Raw genomic sequence first — 15,941 nt, forward strand, 5'->3', positions numbered from 1 at the left:
TATTGCAAAATGATCTAAACGGATATCTAAAAAATTCACGAACTCATTTTAGCGCCGATTACGGTAAATTTACGCTTATTTTTCAACTCAGAGCACCAAAAGTATCTAATTCAGTATATTTCGTATTTCTATGCTTAGCATAGCCTAGACTCTGTCATAGTGCAGTGCCCGGATGATTTTCCGGACAATACATCTAAAATTATTATTTTGGCCCATTTGAACAGCTTTTCGCATGAACAGTAGCTTCAAACGCTGCAGAAAATTCGTAACTACCCGCACATCCTCGCGGTATCTACATTTTCAGTCCATGCTGGCCTACTACAGTCCTTCGATTTCGTAATGCAGACCACGACGCCGCTCGTACCAACACCTCTGTCTCTATACAACTCAAAGCTGGCTGCTTTCGACGCCGGAGCGGCCTCACGTCTGGGGGAGATTTTCCTGGACCCGCGCCTGCGAACGTTCGTAAAGTAGTGCCAGTTCGCGCTGAAGGTAACACATTTCCAGGCGAGGGGTGTGTTGGTGTAGGGCTGCTCCATGGGATTCGACAGCAGCGCGGAACTGCTGAGCCGAGTGCTGGCGCGCTTCCACATGCGCTAGTACTGCGTCCCGTAGGACGTGAAGGACGCAGTGTTGATGTGTGTTGGGAGCCGCTTCCTAGCACAGGTAGTTTTCAGGGCCAATGGTGATGCACAGAAATGGAGCGCCGCGGACGTCGAGGAGGTCGTCCGCGGCGTTATGGCGAGATTCGAGGGGTTTTGAGTGTTAATAGTTAAGGTGCTAAAAGGCTTACTGCGCAAAGTTAATGGCAGCAGTATAACAGGGGTGCTTGCTTTTAAAGTCCTCATAGTTTGGGTTTCGGTGGTGGGTGCGATAACTCATTTAGAATGACTAATTTATCTAATATGTGAAAATTACATATGATTTTCCGTTCTGGTTTGTCTCTATGATCGGTAAATACTCCAGAAATATGAATAAATATGCAGTAATCCATCACTGTACCATTTCCTACACTCTTTTCCACTCGATACTGCCTTCGATTGCGTCTTCCAAGACACACTCAACGTTGCCTTCTTCGAGCATCAACACGCTGCGATTTTTCTTCGCTTGTTCGTTCTGATCAACCGAGATTGCTTGCGTAAAAAGTTAGATTGCACGCGATTAACTACCATTTTTATAGGCCAAAACACCTAAATTTGTGAGCGAGTCTGAATTTGTCTAGTCGGAAATCAATGAGCACTCAAATGCCTCCTGTGCAGCAAGAAAATCGCTAGTTTTCAAAAAGCAAATTCCGATATTCAAAAAAATTTCAGAGCGGAGTCTACGAATTCTATCGGATTGTAAGGGCAAGGTGGAAGTTGGCACTGAGCTTTAGAAACCTATTTTTGAAGGAAATGACCCGGTTTTCTAGAGAGCTGTAAGGAAAGAAATGAAAGCATTCCCCAGGAGGTCATCTTTCAGTTAACAGACTCCAAGATTGTTCCATATAGACGCATCGTTTGAACGGATTAATAGGAGACGCTTGTATAACTAAATTGCATCCTTTTCGCACAAAAACGAGTTCTAGCGCTACCATCCCGAAGAGATTAACGCGGCCGCGCCAGACAGCGCTTCTAGAGACCCAGGATCTATTTGCAACGCCTATGAGTAGTAGTTAAGCGCCTACGTGCCGTCTTAAGTAATTTCAGCCAAACGTGCAGCAGCGAGAGGTACATGCGGGGAAGTCTGAAACTAGAGTTCTGCCTCCTTGAGAATTACTTTTGCGTTAGCAAACTGCTTTCTACATGCCAGCGCTTGGCTGAGTTTCAAAATCGAATCCTCGCGATTCAGGAAGCGCAACGCGGCCCGTAAATGCCGCTCAGCCTCCTCGTAGTTCCCTAGCAGATAGTATGCCCGTGCGGCGCGATCGCAGTAGAACCAGTCGGATCCCCTGGCCTCTCCGTAGTGTTACAGAAACGCGAGCGCTTTCGCAGGGTTCGGCGTGACGTCGGAGTCGTTCAGGGGCTACAACCGCAACAGGTAGTTTACAAATACCCTACCGAATACGGGTTTTCCGCCGTAGCTCTCTGGGATCTTGTCAGAGTACTGGAAGTTGTTCACAGTAGCGGTACCCATACGCGTCATATGGCCAGTGCGCCGTCCAGATTGCAGCGCTCCAGTAGCGATTCTGGAAGAGCCGAGTCGGGACGCGGACTTCGACGCCGGGCGCCCCATCGCTGCGGTTAGCGGCCGCACGAAGCCCGAATTCAGGCGGGAGCTGGGCCGGAAGCTTGTGGGGAGCGTCCCGGGAATGTTAAGATTCTGACCTAGTGCCTCCTAAAAATCGGCTAGCGAGTTCTCCTCGAACTCGGTTTCGTCAAAGTATGATAGTTCAGTCTGTGCCTGGGTCTTGATTAGCAGTGCAAACTGATCTGCATGGTTAATTTTAAGAAGTTGCTCGGCTATGTCGATCGCTGCTGCGTAATCGTAACGGCGCAGGGCCATGTAGGCTAGCTGGATTGGGTCCATTTGAGAAATTGAACGAATACTTGAATATTATATGCAAAATAAGGTATAATTTGGTAATTTTGTGATTATGACATTATATGGTTAAATAATAAATAAAAATCAGGGTTAGAATTAGAGTAGATTCTTCATATTCCCCTCTAACAATGAGATTTCTATGCGGACCAAACAAACTTCACATCTGGTTCAAGGCTGCAACGCTTGATGACAGTGACTATTTGAAGCAGAATATGAAGAGCTTTGCAAACAGAAAAGACACGCGTCAGACCTCGAATGAGTCAAAAGCAATATTTGGAACCGCTGCAATTCATATAGCGGCTATATTTTAGAAATCCAATGCAATATAAGTTTTATTGGAAGAAGAGGTGCGTTCTAGGACAGATTCACCGTTAACTATTAAGACATCTCTTCTGCCTGCCGCAGCTGGAATTTAATTATCATCAGGTTAAGACTGTCTACATTTAGCGATTGCACGCGGCAATTTTGATTAAGTTAGAATAATACTTTAGTTTTGTGCTCTTAATCCTCAGAAAACAGTTATTGGTAATATCGATGATGATAACATTAGTCATTTAATGCTACTTTGTTATTTTCCATTGTAAAAGTAAATTGAAGATCTTATTAAATAATAAAGTATTCTAAGCGAATTCTCTATTTGCATTAAAGGAAAGGGTGCCATTCATATTTGTTGCTAATTAGGTCGTTGGGATACTATAAGAGTTTTTGTTCAATTATGTAGCTAGTTTAGTTAATTGGTAGAATACCTTTATATTTAAGTTGTAGCTACACATGATAGAAAGACTATCTTTGATTACTTAAATGAAGTTATAGATTTTGAGAAATGTGAAAGTTCATTAAAGGCAAAAGATATTTGTAAGGAAATGGTAAATACTTTATTACCTCATGCAATCAAGTTTATGTAAAACGATATGAAAAAATATGGTCTTCAACTCAGCGAATTTTATAAAGTTCATGATGAAAATATAGAGACAGTGCTCGAAGAATTAGATTTTAACACGTTTGGAAATAATTATAAGGAAGAAATTTAAGATAAATCTGAAAAAGTTGAGTGATTTATAATATATTATTAAAATATACCATTTCAAATCAAATGGAGTTACCTATATTCCAGCCAGTTTCTGATAATTAGGTTAAGGATAATATTATACTTGTAACAGAGAGTAATAACATTCAATACACAATTTATCAGGACTCTAGTAGCAATAATGACTTTGTAATTACAGTTTTTAATAAATAAAATACCATTGCTGCTATCACAATTAAACCAGGATTCTTTTCAATTCCTAACGTGTTCAAATGTTCACAATCTGGATATTGGTTAGCATTATCATTTATGGATTAAAAAATTTCAAAAGGGGAGTTTTATCTGATTTATCTAAATTCGAAGTCTAAACTTGTTTCTAAAAAGGTTAAATAACATACAAAACCTATTACAGCATTTAATTTCATTAATAATTTTGATTCAAATTCAACACTAGTTTAAGAAAAAATTGAGTAAACGTCACCCGAATTTCTATTTGGTAATAGTCTTGGTGAAGTATTTGGGGGCCAATATATGCAAAAAGAAATAACTATTAATTTATTAAAGTAATTTAAAGCTGCTGACATTTTGACATTTAGGTAACTTGCTCCAAATAGAATTCTTAATATCTAGTCTGTTTTTACACAGAAATATTTATTTATTATAATTAATTGCGGTTTACAAATTAATATTTATAAAATTAAAAAGTAATCAATTTTAATATCATAATTCAAATCAACAGAATAGGACTTAGAGCTAGCATCTATTGTTAGTGATGGAAAAATACCAACATAGTTTTTTGATTGCTTGGTGTATAAAAATACATATAAATTCTTATGGCTAACAAATGGTGGCAAAAATAAATAACTTAACTTTCATGAACTAAAAATAAATCTAATTACTAATGAGTGCTCTTAGCTAAGAGGAAACGTCTTAAATAAATTTTCAGATGGAAAGTTACGCGGATTTCAGGCTTTTAACTTTTTGGGACTTATTTATACCGATTCATCTTATTATATTATTGATCTTATAACAAAATAAATATTTAATTAGTAAGATTTTAAATTCAAGCTAGGTAATAAAGTTTAATAATTTGCTTAAAAATAAACACTGTTTGTGTTGCCCAAATAACCTAGTGATATGTAATCAATAAACTATGTTAAAAGTGTGGCGTATTGTCAAATATCATTTAAGAATGAGTAATATAATTCATGGAGCTCATTTTTGTACATAAATGATTATGAAAATGCTCTTAAATTTTCCCAGACTGATTAATAAACAGATACTGTTTACAAAGAGTATGCTATTCATTTAATTGATAAAAATGACTTAAATAAAGCTGCACAAATTCTAGCTCTGACAAAATGCAATTTTATAGAAAAATACTAAGAGCTCATAAGTCAAGGGTATTTTATTCTTGCTAGTTACTTTATTGAGTACCGTATTATTAAAAATATAGATGAGGGAAAACATGACGAACAATTGTTAACACTACTTTCATAAGTATAGGTAGATAGTATTATTAGAGTAATAAATAGTTATATATAGTAATAAAATTAAAAATATGATTTAAACAAACTTTATGGAACAGATAATTTATTTTAGTTTAAAGTTGATAGTATGAAGTAAATGGAGATTGAAGATATCCTTTATGAGTGGTAAAATAAACTTAGATTATTACTAACAAATAAAAATAGTAGTATGTTCTAATTTTTACTTTAAAAAGTAATTAAAAATATGTTGTTAAATGCTAATTTAGAAAATATATATGCTGAGTTTTGTATGGCTAAAGAGCTTTATGAGTATCCAATTTAATATTATTTGAAGACTAGAAATTATGATTTAATTATAGATATTTATAGAAAAACTAATATAGATTTTATATTTTAGTCATTAGATCAAGTTATTTCGCATAAGTAAATAGAATCTTTTGATATAATTTAGCGATATCTTAATGATGATCCTATAAACTTCCCATATAATTAACTCATTACTATTTTAAAACATAACTAGCATAAAATTAATGAATAAAACTTTGTAAAATTCTCAGAATGGTATTCTTTGGTTTATATTGGAAAAAATTCAGTATTTATTCACGTCCTCATATAGATGTTGTAATAATTAAGATTGTAGGATATTGTTGTTTAGATTATTAATACAACACCAGTATTACTACATTATTAAGAAATTTTAATCTACTCATAAAAATTCTCAAATTTAAAGATTTAAATAGAATGTTTATTGAAGTTAAATAAATTTCAAGATGCTTTAGAGTTATAATTTTAGTCTTTTAGAAGTATTGATATAAGCGAAATTAAACATATAGAAGAATTTGATGAAAACTAAATCACCTTTGGAAAATTTGATGAAGTATTTATTAGCTTTAATGAAGTATTAAGCTTTATTCGTAAAGATAAGATGTTTGAACTTAGATAAATGTATATTAAATTATTTACATGGTACATTAACATTGAAATTGTTAATTTAAATAACAGTAAAGCTATGTTTTAAGTAAGATATAAACAACTATAAATGATTTTTATAATGATTTCATAGGTAGAATTTTTACGAATTTCGGATGGAATTAAACTGATTCCTAAAGATATTAAAATTGGAGCTATTATGGGTTTAGTGAACAAATGTTATTCGTAAATAAGTAATAGAGGAGTATAGATTGATTAAATAATAGATGATGACAAAGACTAGTGCAATAATAAAGAAAATAATGCAAAGTTAGTTGTTTTTAGTGAAAAATTGTTATGCTAAAAATGTGGAAAAGACTTTAGCAAAAATTGCGACGTTGCCGTTTTTCCATGTACTCATTGCTGGCATAAAAGCTGTCTAAGTGATAATTATGATGAATGCAAGTTATGCAATGAATAAGCGATAGAAGAATGCTTTAATCCGCTGTGATAAATTTTGCTCACTTCTTCTTAAGATCATCATTTTCGAGATCTTCGATGCCAACTTATCCACCTTTATAATCATTATAATTACTCTTAACATTGGCTCTTTCGTCCATTTGCCACATTAATGCATGACCTCCAGTCGCTGTCTCTTTATACGCAGAATGCATATCCTTTCCAGTTTTATACATGATTGCAACTACTTCATCAAAAGAGACGGAATATTCAAATATACCAGTAACAGCAATAATACCACAGTTATATGCAGCTAAAGCAGCATGCCCATTTCTTTGAATACAAGGAGCAATAACTAAACCTTCGATAGGATCACATGTTAAACCTAGTAAGTTTTCAAGAGCATTCTTTGCAGCTTATTCATACATCTATAAAACTTGTGAAAGAGTTACATTATCATTTCCAGGGCACAATTTTAACTCCAGATAAACAACTGCCGCGGCGGCCATTGAACATGCTACACCTACTTCAGCTTAGCATCCAGCTTCAGCTCCAGATACAGAGGCATTAGCTCTACAGATATTGCCGATTACACCGGCAACAGCTAAAGCATCGCAGATCAAACGATTGACAATAGTTTTAGGAACCTAGCGGGACATTTTATGCTTGTAATAAAAGTATAAGATTGCAGGTAAAACGCCACACGCACCACACGTAGGGGTGGTAACAACATCATGGAAGGCAGATCCATTATTTTCGGACACAGCCAATGCATAAGCTTATATAGCAAATCTCTCACCTAAAGTACCTTTAAAGTTAAGGGCTTTAGCCTTTTCATAAAACTTATGGGCTAGGCGAGGATAAATTAAAATACCACCACAGTCGATGTCTTCAGTTTGCTTTAAACCTACTTCTACACAAGATCTCATAGTTTCCCAACATTTTAAGAAGTGTGTCTAAATAAGAACATCCTAAATTACTTTATCATGGGCGAATTACCCTTTTAAATGCTAGTCCATAAGGATTTTAGGAAGACCTAATTTACTTAAAGGTTCTCTATTCTCAATATCATAGACTAAATGTTATAAAGTCATTTATTTTTCAGCACAGTACTTGACATAATCAGAGAACAATCTGAAGTTACCAAAAGTTGGCGTATTACCGGATGATTTTTTCTTAAGAGACTCCGAAGTATCATTAGCTGGTTTAAGATTATTAACATCTGTGGCATCACCGTCTTCAAGAATACCACCACCTACAGAATACCAAACGCGATCACCTATAACTTTATTGGCCTGATCTAAGGCTTAGAAATGTAAGCCGTTAGTATGCGCAGGCAATCTATGTTCCATATGCCATTCTATTTTGCACTTATCTCCAAGTACCTATAAAATAGCATAATCAGTTTTATGTCCAGATCCAGTTAATGCCAGAGAACCATATAAATGTGCAATATATTTAGGTGCTGAAGGATAAAGAGACTGGAATAGCTCAGCTGCTTTCTTAGGGCCCATAGTATGAGATGAAGATGGTCCAGAACCAATTTTGTATAAAGTTCTAAGAGAATCCATATCACGATGGCAGGGTTCATAGCATGCCATATTTATACGGAGTGGAATAACTTGATAGTCTAATTTATAGTATTATAATAGAATTTATCACTGATTCACATTATAATTAATGAATTAAAAGGTATTTACATTATAAATATTAGTTTTACGGTAAACAAAAAATTTATAACACAGTATTATATATATTAAATTTATTTAATATATTTTGTGAAATGAAGAAATCACAAATCTCAAAGTATACATAATAGTATATAAAATTCGATAGATATATCATTCTTAGTCGTTAAGCAAGTTTCCTGCAACATCATCATTTCCGAACAAATCTTCGTTATTTCCCATATCAGGTTAGTCTTCTACGACTTTTAATTTATTGTCAGCAATACGAGCGGCTTGTGCAGTCTCTAATTTAGTATTGGATAATGTGTTATCATTAGATTGACCTAAACCCCCTGCTTAAACCTTTTCTAATCTACCTTACCATTGGTTGGCTTCATCATTTTAGCCTAATGTCTATAGACAAACTATCAAGTATTTTATAGCATCAATGCATGCAGGCCATTTCTTCAAGATTTTTCTATATTCTTCGGTAGCTTCTCTAGTTTGATTAGTTTTTCTTAAGCAAGCAGCAGCAGATAAAAACCATGTAGGAGTCAAATAATCTACTTAAGCACCCTTCTCGAAACACAACCTTGCTTACTCATATAATTCTTATCTAACATAATAGCTACCTAACCATTTAATGATATCTAAATTATAAGGTACTAATCTATGAGCCTCCTTGAAATAATGAGCACCTTAGCTTTCTTCTCCTAAAATTTGGTGTAATTCTCCTAATCTAGAAAAAACACAAGGATCCTGAGTGTTGTAATTTAAGTAATAAGTCTATAAGCTATTAAGCATAACTACAGCCTCTTCAATCTTAGTTAATTTTATCAAGCATTCGGCACTCATAAATAAAGCATCAGTTTGCTATGGAATTCTAGTAATGACCTTAGTAAATTGAATCAAAGCACTTTCATATTCTTGTTTCTTGAAGTAAACTAAGCCACTGTTATAAACAGCCTATAAACAGTCAGGGTTCATCTCATACGCCTCATCAAATTCTTTCAAGCTAGCATCCCAGCGATCAAGTTTTGCCAGAGTGCAACCTAGATTTACCTTAGCAAACGAGTCGAAAGGATCAACTAAAATTGCTGTTGTAGAGTGAGCAAAAGATGCTTCGAAATCACCTTTTAAATAGTGGATGAAGGCGATGTTTGTATGAACACCTCTTGGTACAAAAGTTGCATAAGGTATTTTGTTTTTCTTCTCAACAAAGTCAGTGGCTACGACTTTTTTGGCAGATAGTTGACGTTCTTTCTCCATATCCATATAATTTTATGATTTGTTATTAGTTTTGATTAGGTTTTTATCAATTCCAAGCGCTTCTGCAGCTTCTTCTTGAGGCTTTTGCTGTTCTGCAGCAGCAGCAATTGTTAAAGATATGTTACGAGAACGTTCTAAAACTTATTAAGGCACATTAATACCCATTGAAAGAGCAGACTCTAAACCAATTCTATCAATATCCATCATTGTTGTAGTTGCCTGTTCAAAGTTGTTATTTTCTAATAAGTAAAGTGCTTTAGACATTAAGACTTAAAGTGAAAGTGTTTAGTGACCTTTTTCTTTAAGAAGATCTGCCAAACGCTCATAACCATCTATCTCTTTATTACAAATAACAGGAGCTAATAAGCGAGAAGCGGAAAGTAACTTTGAGCGCTATTCATGTCTAACAGAAGCATTGTATCTACTTAAGTCATCTAATTCATCATCACCTCCATTATTCATGACATTATCTCCCATATACGCATTATCATCTTCATCATTATCATCAAACATATCTGGATTATCACCAATAAGCTAACATGTCTCAATTAAACGTTTAAATGCTTCCATCATTTACCTTTAATCATTAATCGCATAGTAGCAAATTATTAATGTGTAGATAGGTTTAAATTTAGTCATCAATGCATATATATTGATTTTGTCGGTTTCTTCATTTTTACTGTTTACTAATGAAATGCTCTTAATTAAGTTCTCTTCAATGGCGTCAACTGCCTAATTCCATCGATCCAATTTGACTTAAGTAATAGCGATCTATTGGGCAATCATTTGTCTTAATCTTGCATATTCAGGCGGTGCGACATCTAATGCCATACTATAAACTCTGTGAGCTTTTTCATAATCACTTTTATAAAAATAAATATTACCCATAGTCATACGAACTTCAGCCATTTCCTATTTTTCACATTGCTTAAGCATTCTTTCACATTAAACTAAGGCCTAATCATATTATTTGGCTAAGATAAATACTTTACAAACATGTCTTCTAATACAGCAATCTAATTTCATGTTAGAAGGCTACATTATTTCTTATTACTAAGTAGCAATGTGAATTTTCTTAAGTTGTCCCAAGAAAGATAGAGATTCTTATAACTTAGCAACAGCTTACGAAAATTAATTTTAGTCACAAAGAATCATAGCATCTCTAATGTTCTGGTAAATCGAGATTTCTATTTGCTCTGCCTACTTCTCAGGCGAGGAAACATTATCCTCTTCAGGGAGCCCATCAAAGGCAGATTTTTCTTTATTTTACTTGGAATACCCTGCTGATTTGACAGATGACATAGGTCGTGCCATCATATCAGCACCTGTTTTCAAGGATGAGGTTGGGCGGTACGGTTGCATTAAAATTCGAAGCGAAATTTTCAAATAATTATTATATAATATAAATCATATTCCTACCAAAAAATTTACTTCCCAAAATATCATTATCTTCCAACTCCCCAACCTTCAAAATGTCATTTCCGGAATTCCTGAGAACACTAAGGCGCCTACAACAGCAGGAGAAGGCAGTCACAATCGACCTCCAAACAACGATCTAGCACGCCAAGCACTCACAGAAAATCCTGCATTTCCTGAGCCAAACTGACCGCCTGGCGGCCTAAGAGCGCGCTTCCGAGCAGCTCCGCGTATCGCAGCATCTGTAAATGCTCTCCAAGCAACTATCCATCGTTGATACGGCGATAAAATCCGCCCCATCAAATCTAAAAGCCCTGCTGCTGACGACGGAGGGAAATTTGACAGCGGCGCGGTCTGGCTGGGTCCAAGCCCGGGACGCACTGGATTTGCGCGGGCAGTCGCTTTCTGACGAAATTGAAGCTAGTTTCCGGCGCTACGAAGCCGCGGAGCGCGCTGTGAGGCTCGAAAAGCCAGTTTTGCAGGTCGCGAGGAAGCAAATTCCGGCCAAGTCGAAAATTCTACAGTAAATCAGCGATGAACTCGAGCGTATCAAGTACCCGCACGGCGGTTGGACGCAGGAGCAGCACGAGCGCTTCTACGTGCAGTGGCTTAACTCGAAAACTGGTAATCGACGCCGTTTCTGCGAGCTCCTGACGAAAAAGCTCCCAGAATTCACCATCGGCGCCCTGCTACGCCACGACGACTTCTGCTTCCAAGTTGCAGAACTTTTGGATAAGAAGAAAAAAGAAATTTAGAAGTGGAAAGTCAAAAAAGAATTGGAATTTTCGAGCGAAAATCAAAATTTCGACGAAAATTCTCAGCCGAAAAGTGACAAAAAAGATGAGCTGAAAATCGAAAAACTGCGCGCTTTCCGCGAGCAAAAGCTGATGGCTGCTAACGACGTTCTGAGCGAGCAACTGCGGCAGAAAATTGCAAGTTTGAAGGAGCTGAAACGCGCAAAAATGAACGCGCAAAAAGCCTTCAAACAGCGCCAAATCGACCTCGAAATTCGCAAAAACCAGCAGCTGGAAATTGCGAATTTGGCGATTCGCGAGCAGGAGGAGGCGCTTCTGAGGCGCAAAATGGGCATCCAAACGGAGGCCGAAATCGCGAAAAAACGTCAGTCGGAAAAGCGGCTGAAAGAAACGGAAAACGAAATTCAGCGGATTCGAATTCTGAAAAATGAAGCGATTTTGCAGAAATAGGCCGATTCTGAGCGGATTCGGAGGCTGCATGAGAACGCTCGCAGGGGCGCGCCAGAAGCTGTTCGCGACGTCGAGCGGCTTTACCGGCCCACAATGGCCCAAAAGCAGCGGATTGAGGACGTCAAAAAAGTGAAAGAAGCGAAAAAGGAGGGAAATGGCCGCTTTGGAGACGTCAACGTCGGATATGACCCGTTCGCGGTGATCCCGATAGCCGGCGGACTGAAAAGAGGCGGTTGGTGAGTTGTATATATTATCATATAATAATTAAATGTAAACTCCACTCCAATAAATGTTGATTCTACTTCTCTAGGAATAGATCACCATCGACCTACCGGCTACGAGCGTAGAGTGCTTTTTCCACTATCTGAAGTCCCCAGCCGAAGTCACCGGCTACTACTAAGTCTACCCGACCGATCCAGAGAACCCTCTGAACATCTCCTTCCAAATATCGTCCTTCGCCACGACAGCGCTTTTCGACTCCGACAAGCCGGAGGAGACTTTCTCGTCACCAGCGCATGCCGCGGGGCTCTACAAGTTCTGCTTCACCATTTTCGATACGCCGCAGTACCATGAAAAGCTCTTTTTCGAGCTCAATGTCATTGAAATCCGTCAGGAGCATACAAATTTCGGGGAGATTGTAGGTGAATCGGAGTAGGAGATGACACGGATCCAGACCAACTACAGGAACGCCAGAATCGCCGAGCAGCAGCTCCAAACCTCGCTAAAGTCGGGTATCTGGAAAACGTGGATCTGGAGCATGGTGGAGGTGGCTACGTTCGCGTTCATTCTGGGCACGTAGGCGCTCTGGATCGTCAAGCTCACCAAGTGAGAACTCAGTTTTAGTCACTCAAAATATGTATCTCCCCGTTGTAGTTCCCCACGGCGACAGTTGAGCCGTCGTAGCTGGCTGCTATGAAGCTAATGTTGCCGCACGCAAATTCGGTTTTCGTGTCCTTTTCTACATTCCAAATCGTCAGCTTCTCGGCGGCCACGATGAGTTTCTGGTGCTGGCTTGGGTTCAAAAAGAGCAGCTGTGTGACGCCGGAGATTTGCAGCGATTTTCCGTTGCATTTTACACCGTTTTCGTCGGCTACTGCGTACATTTCACCGTCCACGGTAAGCGAAACCGCGCGAATCCGCGTGTTTTCTTGGTTCCGGGCGGAGCTTCCGGCTTGTAAATCGGCTTTCCACTCACCATTTTCGAATCCGCAGATTACGCTTTTACCAACGCAAGCAACCGATGTGCAGGCGCTGGCGCAGCTCATATCTGGGGCCTTGATTTTTGCAGAATTGAGCCTTGTGACCCGTATATCGGCTACCAGAACGGTACCGTCTAAACTAGCCGTTAGGTACTTGTGGTTCGAGTACTGAAAGCAGCCCAAAACGCTGCTTTGGTGCTTCTGAACCAGCAGTTTTTGGTCGTTTCTGAATGAAAAAACCGAGCCATCGAAGCACGATATGAAGAGGTCCTTGGAACTGTTAAAATACACACCGATGGGGGTCGATTTAGTGGTGGTCTGGAACAGAAATTTTGCGGTGAAATCGTAGATTTTCACATACTTCGAGAGGTGCGTGACCGCGATTTGCTCGCCATTTTCGGCCAGCGCGAGCGGCCGCGAGTCTAGCTCGAGCTGCGTGTTAGCGCTGCCGGCAACGGTCAAATCTGTGATTATCAGAACGCAGTCCTGGCCGATTGAAACGATTTTGTTCTATCGCGAAATCGCGATTTGGACTACCGGCGAAACGTGATTGTTGTATACTTTTCGGAGCTTGAATTTGCTTGTTTTGGCGTTTTATTGCGCTAGCTATTTCGCGAAGTGCTTTGCCTCCTTTTTGTATATTGAGAAGAGCTTGTTCTGGCTAATGAGGTAGTTGAAAATTTCCTTCGCGCTCGTGCAGGCCCGCGGAATCGGGAATTAAAAGGTTTCAGTGACGTTTTGAGATGAGCAGGTGGCGATTATTTTTGGTGGAAAATACTGCAGTGAGATTTCGGTGAGTTTCATTTTATGGAGCGAAATTTTCAAATATGTGGAGTTGAACTCCTTGGTGGCTGGAAGTTAACTAAAAGATAATATAAAAAAATTCAGGATGTCTGAAATTGTACTTACTTCTCTATATCTGTTCAAAATGGGCCATTTCGTTTCCCCTTTCAATGGATAACAGCGAGTCATTCTCGAGCAGCTTCTCCAAATCCACTAAAACGGTCATCGCGCCCGACCTCTTCAAGCTGCAGGCAGGCGTAACTACTATCAGGACGAAGTCATGGACTGACACGAATAAGCCTGCTCCAAAAGCTACTACTCAGGTCCCTGCATAAAAATCTCAGCAAATAACCGATTCGGAGCTGCCCGTATGCTCGTCACCGCAGAAAATTACATTGACTGAGCTACCTTCCTTCCAGAAGTTCTTCCCGCGTGTAAACGAGCTCGTGATGCCTTCGCTAACGTAGCCATATCTCTTCAAACCATCTTCACCACCGGTTGGCATATTGCTCACTGGCCCCTGTGGATGCGGGAAAACAGCTTTCGCGAACGCGATTGCAAATGAATTTCTGAGTTCTATTCCAAAGTTGTCATTTTTCGGCGTCATTGGTACTTAGCTGATAGCAAGTAAAACTGGAGACACAGAACGCCAAATACGGGAGATTTTCGCTCTTGCCGAAGCAGCTAATCCCAGTATCATTTTAATCGATTAGTTAGAGGCGATTGCTGCTGATAGCTCGGGTAGTACTAGAGAATACGAAAGACGTGTAGTTGCGTAGTTGTGCACTTGTTTGGATAGTGTTAAAAATGTTTTCGTTATTGCGACAGCTCAGGAGGCTGGAAAGATAGATAAACAGCTGCGGAGGCCTGGGCGGTTCGACTGTGAAATCGAAATTCCAATTCCTGGAAGAGCTGATAGGCAGTTGGTCATTTAACAGATAGTGGGAAATTCACTCGAAAAGGCTGAGGTTGCGTAGTTGGCAAGGATTACACCTGGATACGTACCTGCTGATTTGCGCGCTTTGCACAGGGAGGCTGTTATTTATATGTGGAAAAATGATATACAAATGAATATGGTGTGCTTTGAGTAAAGTATTAATATGGTGCAACCAATTTCGCGTAGAGAGGGTTTAGCTACTGTTCCAGATACTTCTTTAGATGATATTGGAGGTTTGGTTTAGGTTAAAAAAGAGTTAGATCTGTGGATTTTGAAACCTATTTAGAATCCAGAATTTTATAAATAACTAGGCTTGTAAACAAGTGCTGGCGTGATTTTGTATGGCGCACCAGGAAACGGGAAGACTTTACTTGGAAAAGCTCTTGCAAACTAGGCTGAGTGCAACTTTATTTCTGTAAAAGGTCCAGAATTACTTAATTAGTATGTTGGTGAATCTGAAAGAGCTGTAAGATAGTTATTTGAAAAAGCAAGGTCAGCCCGACCTGTTATTGTTTTCTTAGATGAATGCGAATGCCTATGTAGATAAAGAGGGTCTGGTTCAAATTCTGAAGTAACTGATCGTGTTGTAAATTAATTTTTAACAGAATTGGATGGTGTTTGTAGCGATCGTGAAGGAGTATTTGTTGTAGCTGCTACGAATAGAGTAGATCTGCTAGATAGGGCTATTATGAGACCTGGGAGACTTGAGAAAGCCATCTATGTGCCGTTACCAAATTTGTCAGAGCGTGTCGATATATTGCGAAAGCTTATGGGTAAATGTAAAATTTGCAGTGATGTAAATAACGCTGTTTTGGAAAAAATATGTGAAAACATGGAAGGGTTTTCTGGTGCAGATTTACAGGCAGTAGTAAGGGAGGGAGGGCTAAATTGTGTTAGTAGGAATGGTGTTGAGATAAATGCTGAAGATTTTGTAATTGGATCCGGAAAAGTAAGAAGAAGCGTCTCAGATTAAGATTTACACTATTACAAATAATAAGAAAAGTAAATGCAGTGAGCTATTATATTATAGATATGATATTTATTCCCTTTCACTAAA

The 15,941-nt window shown here is 38.4% G+C and overlaps 10 protein-coding genes across 10 annotated transcripts; 6 read left to right on the forward strand and 4 right to left on the reverse strand. All coding sequences in view use genetic code 6, as the record gives it.

The window, feature by feature from the left end:
* Positions 1-9: 9 nt before the first annotated feature.
* Positions 10-762, forward strand: SS50377_27504 (uncharacterized protein; the record flags this gene model as incomplete). The annotated part of the gene is made up of 1 exon (XM_067911290.1): positions 10-762. The coding sequence occupies one exon, from the start codon at positions 10-12 to the stop codon at positions 760-762; it is 753 nt and encodes a 250-aa protein (XP_067761977.1).
* Positions 763-993: 231 nt separating this feature from the next.
* Positions 994-2,508, reverse strand: SS50377_27505 (Tetratricopeptide repeat-containing protein; the record flags this gene model as incomplete). The annotated part of the gene is made up of 1 exon (XM_067911291.1): positions 994-2,508. The coding sequence occupies one exon, from the start codon at positions 2,506-2,508 to the stop codon at positions 994-996; it is 1,515 nt and encodes a 504-aa protein (XP_067761978.1).
* A 143-nt stretch (positions 2,509-2,651) lies between these two features.
* On the forward strand, positions 2,652-3,578 carry SS50377_27506 (uncharacterized protein; the record flags this gene model as incomplete). Its single annotated transcript, XM_067911292.1, has 1 exon — positions 2,652-3,578. One exon carries the CDS (start codon positions 2,652-2,654, stop codon positions 3,576-3,578), a length of 927 nt encoding a protein of 308 aa, XP_067761979.1.
* Positions 3,579-3,616: 38 nt separating this feature from the next.
* On the forward strand, positions 3,617-6,460 carry SS50377_27507 (uncharacterized protein; the record flags this gene model as incomplete). The annotated part of the gene is made up of 1 exon (XM_067911293.1): positions 3,617-6,460. The coding sequence occupies one exon, from the start codon at positions 3,617-3,619 to the stop codon at positions 6,458-6,460; it is 2,844 nt and encodes a 947-aa protein (XP_067761980.1).
* A 10-nt stretch (positions 6,461-6,470) lies between these two features.
* On the reverse strand, positions 6,471-8,009 carry SS50377_27508 (L-serine dehydratase; the record flags this gene model as incomplete). The annotated part of the gene is made up of 1 exon (XM_067911294.1): positions 6,471-8,009. One exon carries the CDS (start codon positions 8,007-8,009, stop codon positions 6,471-6,473), a length of 1,539 nt encoding a protein of 512 aa, XP_067761981.1.
* A 240-nt stretch (positions 8,010-8,249) lies between these two features.
* On the reverse strand, positions 8,250-10,706 carry SS50377_27509 (Intraflagellar transport protein 88; the record flags this gene model as incomplete). The annotated part of the gene is made up of 1 exon (XM_067911295.1): positions 8,250-10,706. One exon carries the CDS (start codon positions 10,704-10,706, stop codon positions 8,250-8,252), a length of 2,457 nt encoding a protein of 818 aa, XP_067761982.1.
* Positions 10,707-10,816: 110 nt separating this feature from the next.
* SS50377_27510 (uncharacterized protein) lies at positions 10,817-12,205 on the forward strand (the record flags this gene model as incomplete). Its single annotated transcript, XM_067911296.1, has 1 exon — positions 10,817-12,205. One exon carries the CDS (start codon positions 10,817-10,819, stop codon positions 12,203-12,205), a length of 1,389 nt encoding a protein of 462 aa, XP_067761983.1.
* A 49-nt stretch (positions 12,206-12,254) lies between these two features.
* On the forward strand, positions 12,255-12,794 carry SS50377_27511 (EMP24/GP25L/P24 family protein; the record flags this gene model as incomplete). The annotated part of the gene is made up of 1 exon (XM_067911297.1): positions 12,255-12,794. The coding sequence occupies one exon, from the start codon at positions 12,255-12,257 to the stop codon at positions 12,792-12,794; it is 540 nt and encodes a 179-aa protein (XP_067761984.1).
* A 4-nt stretch (positions 12,795-12,798) lies between these two features.
* SS50377_27512 (uncharacterized protein) lies at positions 12,799-13,968 on the reverse strand (the record flags this gene model as incomplete). Its single annotated transcript, XM_067911298.1, has 1 exon — positions 12,799-13,968. The coding sequence occupies one exon, from the start codon at positions 13,966-13,968 to the stop codon at positions 12,799-12,801; it is 1,170 nt and encodes a 389-aa protein (XP_067761985.1).
* A 149-nt stretch (positions 13,969-14,117) lies between these two features.
* On the forward strand, positions 14,118-15,899 carry SS50377_27513 (AAA family ATPase; the record flags this gene model as incomplete). The annotated part of the gene is made up of 1 exon (XM_067911299.1): positions 14,118-15,899. One exon carries the CDS (start codon positions 14,118-14,120, stop codon positions 15,897-15,899), a length of 1,782 nt encoding a protein of 593 aa, XP_067761986.1.
* Positions 15,900-15,941: the final 42 nt, after the last annotated feature.

Source organism: Spironucleus salmonicida, chromosome 7 (genome assembly GCF_000497125.1).
Source record: "Spironucleus salmonicida strain ATCC 50377 chromosome 7, whole genome shotgun sequence".
NCBI lineage: Eukaryota > Fornicata > Diplomonadida > Hexamitidae > Spironucleus > Spironucleus salmonicida.